This window comes from Rosa rugosa, chromosome 7 (assembly GCF_958449725.1).
Source record: "Rosa rugosa chromosome 7, drRosRugo1.1, whole genome shotgun sequence".
NCBI classification, from domain to species: domain Eukaryota; kingdom Viridiplantae; phylum Streptophyta; class Magnoliopsida; order Rosales; family Rosaceae; genus Rosa; species Rosa rugosa.
The window spans coordinates 28,469,939-28,474,752 of NC_084826.1; the positions used below are offsets into that span (position 1 = coordinate 28,469,939).

The 4,814-nt window shown below is 36.8% G+C and overlaps 1 protein-coding gene across 4 annotated transcripts; it reads left to right on the plus strand.

Moving 5' to 3' along the window:
- Nucleotides 1–1,053: 1,053 nt before the first annotated feature.
- Nucleotides 1,054–3,269, plus strand: LOC133722433 (uncharacterized). 4 transcript variants are annotated; one of them, XM_062149328.1, is made up of 5 exons: nt 1,054–1,639; nt 1,880–2,038; nt 2,245–2,360; nt 2,561–2,601; nt 2,999–3,269. In XM_062149328.1, exons 1-5 carry the CDS (start codon nt 1,542–1,544, stop codon nt 3,065–3,067), a joined length of 483 nt encoding a protein of 160 aa, XP_062005312.1. In that variant the 5' UTR covers nt 1,054–1,541; the 3' UTR covers nt 3,068–3,269. The 4 variants fall into 4 exon arrangements, 2 of the variants coding, with proteins under 2 accessions (XP_062005312.1, XP_062005313.1); XM_062149329.1 differs by lacking the exon at nt 2,245–2,360; XR_009852738.1 differs by having other exon boundaries at nt 1,054–2,038; nt 2,132–2,360; nt 2,561–3,269.
- Nucleotides 3,270–4,814: the final 1,545 nt, after the last annotated feature.

Genomic DNA, 4,814 nt, shown 5'->3' on the forward strand with positions numbered 1-4,814 from the left:
GCTGAAATTTATTGGCTGTTGCAATTCTAATAAAACAACTAGTTGGCTGTTGCAATTTCTTTTGATGGTGCTTTTGATCCATATTGGCAGCTTTCGATTGATGATGTTCTTGCGGTGGATCCCAAACCTGAGGTGTGTATTTCATATTTTTGTCTTTTGCAGTGCTTGTTGCCTTATTGTAAAGGCATGATTTGCAATAGAGCTAAAACCTTTGAATCTTTTATAGCTTCTCTAATATTTACAGAATAAGCTGCAGTACTATATTCTGTCTCTAGTCAGCAGTTTTGTTACCTTAGTATAGGGCATGTAGCAATTTTGTTTTGGTTCATAAATCATTAGATTAGTTGTTTTTATTTGGTGTTGTTTTATGAAAGTGATGATTGCTTCAACCTGAATTGGGTTCTTGCTTAATTGAATTTGTGGATGTGGATTTTGTTATTGAAGGTATGCTTTGGATGTGAATGTGGAGAGGGCACAAGATATTCTCATGCATAAAAGACTATTGCATATGGCACAGGACCCTGCCACTAGACCTGTAGTCTAAGTCTGTCTTGTGCAGGTAATTTTTTATTTTATTTTGATCATTCTTGAGTCAAATTCATAAACGGTCTAGTAAATTTTAAAAAGAAAAATAAACTGTAAGCTTAGTCACATGGATTCAATGTGCAGTTTATGTGTTATGCAGGTTCATTCTTCTTCTGGTTCAAACTCATCCGGAAAAGCAGATGCTCAGTGTTCTGGTTTTGCTGGAAAATGGAGTCATGGTCCAAAGAAAAGATGTTTGGACTTGTTTTTCTTTATGTAAGATTCAGTACAACCACTGCTCTTTACATCTCTCATATGATACCCTCTTTCCATTTCTCATGTGTTCAGTCATCCACCACCAGCTTTTGGTTGGTTTGAAGACCTTGAACTTGCTCTTGAAGCCAAGTTCAACATGGGAATAACACTGAATTCCTTTCCAAGGTAAAACAATACTGCATGCTGCATTAAGACACAACCCAAACCTTGTCTAGTATGATTGAGAGTTGCTGGCACATGTGTTCTTTCTGCACTTCTTAGTTGATTTTCGTTTAGTTGGTGCAAGGTTTTAGTTTAAGATGTAGAATACTGTATAGATTGTTGGTCAAGATGCTACAATCATTCCTACGATAATGAGTTGCAGTTGTTCACTGACTTGCTGCTCTAACCAGATTTAGCATAATAGGGCTTTTCATCACTGCAAGTATGTATAATTAGGCTTTTATACAAGTTATGAATTTCAGATGGTCTTATTAATTGCTTAAGAATTAGAATGGTCTGATGCTAGGATTTTGTTTTTGTCAAACGATTCATGCTCTTGATTTTTCTATTTTTCATTTTCCATTTAAGGTAGTTTTAGATGTGTTCATTGGATCCAATGGACACGATGGCATTTTTTTGTCAACTTCAGTTTATTATGCTGTGGTGTCTGATTGCAAGGATTTATTTTTCCTTCTCATCAGTGATCCAGCTAACCGGCCAACATTTCTAGAACTGCTCTCAGATGCTTCCACCTGGCCATGTTTTTGTTCATTGGGTTTCATTATTTCATTCACTACATTGGTAGAGGAAGCAGCCACTCTCAGATACTTCCACCTGGTATTGAAAAGTGTTATTGGTAATTATTATTGTTTATTTTCTTAGCAGTCTATGTTGAAAGATAATGCGCTTTCTGTAGAACAATTCTAAATTCCTCTATCTGCCATCTTCTTCCATACAAAGATCACTTAGCTTAGTGCAACTCTGTCCTTCTTAATTTCTTATTTTGTGCATGTCATTAATGTTATTATTCTTTTGATATTTAATTAACATGGTATGAGTGTTGGTATGCCCCGGTGAATCTCTTATCCTCAACTAGTTCTATAGCAGTCAACAGAGGACTCAGCTCAGGAGGGCCAAGCCTGGAGCATGTGGAGGAAGATAAACAGCTCATGAATGGCGAAGTCCAATATATTAGAGAAGAAGGATGTTATTGGAGCTTCCTGTGGCTTCGAGAGGCACAAGGGGAAATGATTAGGTAAGGACTCCAGACTTTCTTATTTCAACAAGATATGCTCCTACAAATTGGACCTGGTTTCATAATGATCAAGGAAATGATTCAATACCTTAGGAGGGTAATTGTGCTTTAAAACCAGAAAATTAGGTGAATGAAAGTAATCGACCTGCAACTAATGAAGCTTCAGGAGCCTGGACCTCTTTGTTTAATGTAAATTGCACAAGCAGTGGTAGCAGCTCTGGAAGTATCAATAGTTCTGCGAAAAAGGAGGATGTGGATATTGATTGCTTGGACTATGAAGTCTTATGGGAAGACATGATACTTGGAGAGAGGATTGGGCAAGGTAATGATCTTCCAACTGCCCACTGCCTGCTACAAAACAAAGTTTTCTTTTTGTACTTGTGTTTCTTCTCCTCTTGCTTAACTGTTTTGATTTTTTTGCTTTGTTGAATTTCATTCTGATATCTTTTTGCCACTTTCCTGTTTGCTTTGTTGAATTTCATTCTGATATTCTTTTGCCATATATTTTACTTTCCTCTGCAGGTTCATGTGGAACTGTATACCATGGTCTGTGGGATGGATCAGTATGTTATCTTGCTCTTTCTCTACTTCAAATGTGGATGTGCTGCAACCCTTTTTCCAGTAAATGATGTTTCCATTTAGTCAATGTAGACAAAAAGTGAAGTTCAAATTTCAATAAGTGACACCCTGTTTATCCAGAAAAGAATGCTTATAAAATGTCTCTCTAAACATAGTGTTTTCATGCCTACGTCTTCTGCATAAAGCATATAACTTGATGAGTCAAACATATTATTCATATAAACTTAAGAACAGAACACTCATCACCAAGTCTGGGAAGGGAATGGTATTTTAAATGGCATTCACAAGAACCTTTTGTTCAATTATCTTAGTATTAATCACAAGAATCCTACTATTAATCAGTCTGCTCCTTATTCTTTAATTATGCATATACTTGTGCAGGTTCAAAGTTTGTTAGTACTGATGGCAGTACAGGCAGCAAGGTCTCATCATTTTCAACAAGTCTTCTAGGATGGTACTTTCATTTTGGCATTTGCTTCTGGCAAATCTAAGTTTAGCATTTTCATGTAAACTGTAATTACTCTTCAGTTCATGATTGACATATAATGTGTGTTCAGACTTTACACTTTAGAATTTTTTTGGGTATATGTATGGATATGATATTCTGGTTAAGTTAATAATACATTTGGTGGTGTATTTTGAGCTGTGTATAATTGGAGGAAGATTTCTTTTATTAAATTTTTTTTTTTTGGATTCTTTACAAGTTTTAAGGACACTTTTTTAACGTCCTCTATTACCTTTATTAAGTGTCCTGTTTTAGTTTTAAGGACACATATGAGTAATTTTTTTGTGTCCTCTCAAGGATTTAAGGACACCATTTCTAGAGCTTTTAGGACACAGTTTGTGTGTCCTAGTATAGAAAAGAGGACACAGTTTCTAGAGCTTTTAGGACATTGTTTAGGTGTCCTCTTATACATTTAAGGACACCACGTACATAGCTATTAGGACACATAAACTGTGTCCTCGTATAGATAAGAGGACACATTTTCGGTGTCCTTGTTTGAGACTTACAATGACACCCGGATAGAGGACACGTATTTTACGTGTCCTTGTATGTATTTAAGGACACGGTTTAGGTGTCCTTAAATCATGTTATTGTAGTAGTGTTTCCAGACCCCATTATTTCTTTTCACCCAAAGTGCCCACAACAACATATAAAACAAATCCAACTTTTCATTGGATAATATCTCACACACATGCAAAACCCATATACAAATGGAGGCTACATGTAGTGTACGTATTTTCAAATTAAGAGGATATAAACTCTAAAATTCCTCCACTCTCGTGCACCCTATCAAACCATGCAAAGCATCTTCCCTATAATTATTACAAAACATGCACCTTATATCCAGAATGGAATATTTCTTGGCTAAGGCAACTCATGTAGGGAAGATGTCTTTATGCAATCTCCATATAAGGAGCGTGCCTTAGGAGGAACATGAGCCTTCCACAAACCTTTCCAATGCAAATCAGCTCCCCTTATTGAACTCCCCAAAGAAGAAGCTCTATTAGGTTAATTGTCAGCGAATCTAAGAGTGCGGTAGCCACCCTTAACCCTATAAACACATTTTCTATCAAAGTTCCATACTCTTTTGTCAGCTGGAGTACAGATAATCATAGCGATACTAGTAATTACATCAACTTCTGTTTGTGAAAAATCTCTTGAATGAAGGGTAGTGCCCACTCCATGCGCTCTTGGTTAATAAGATCCTCAAGAACCAGTGATTCCAAACCATCCATAGGGGCCATGAAAGGTTTGCAATTGTAAGGAAATGGAAGCCAAGGGTCATCCCAATGTCTAATTGTTAAGCCATTAACAACGTGGAAGCGTAGACCCCTACGTAGCATCTTTTGACCCTTCAAAACACTACACCATGCAAAGGAAACATCACCCATAGTAGTGGTTTACATAAAATTAGAATTCGGGAAGTACCTTGCTTTTAGAAGACGAGAAATTAAAGACTGAGGGTTTTGAATTAGTCGTCAGGCTTGCTTTGTCAATAGAGCGAGATTAAACTGTTACACGTTTTGAAAACCTGAACCCCCCTCAGATTTTGGCCAACATAACTTTTCCCAAGAGAGCCAATGTACCTTCTTGTCTTCCTTTTTAGAACCCTACCAAAACTTAGCCCTCAAGCTATGCATTTCATTGCACTGATGGATAGGGATATCAAAGCAGCTCATGACTTATGTTGGA

Coding starts and splice junctions, on each gene's coding strand:
- LOC133722433 (XM_062149328.1), top strand. CDS start 1,542: ATGTTTTTGTTCATTGGGTTTCATTATTTCATTCACTACATTGGTAGA. Junction 2,039..2,244: donor GCACAAGGGGAAATGATTAG/GTAAGGACTCCA, acceptor TTGCACAAGCAG/TGGTAGCAGCTCTGGAAGTA. Junction 2,602..2,998: donor ATGGTCTGTGGGATGGATCA/GTATGTTATCTT, acceptor ATACTTGTGCAG/GTTCAAAGTTTGTTAGTACT.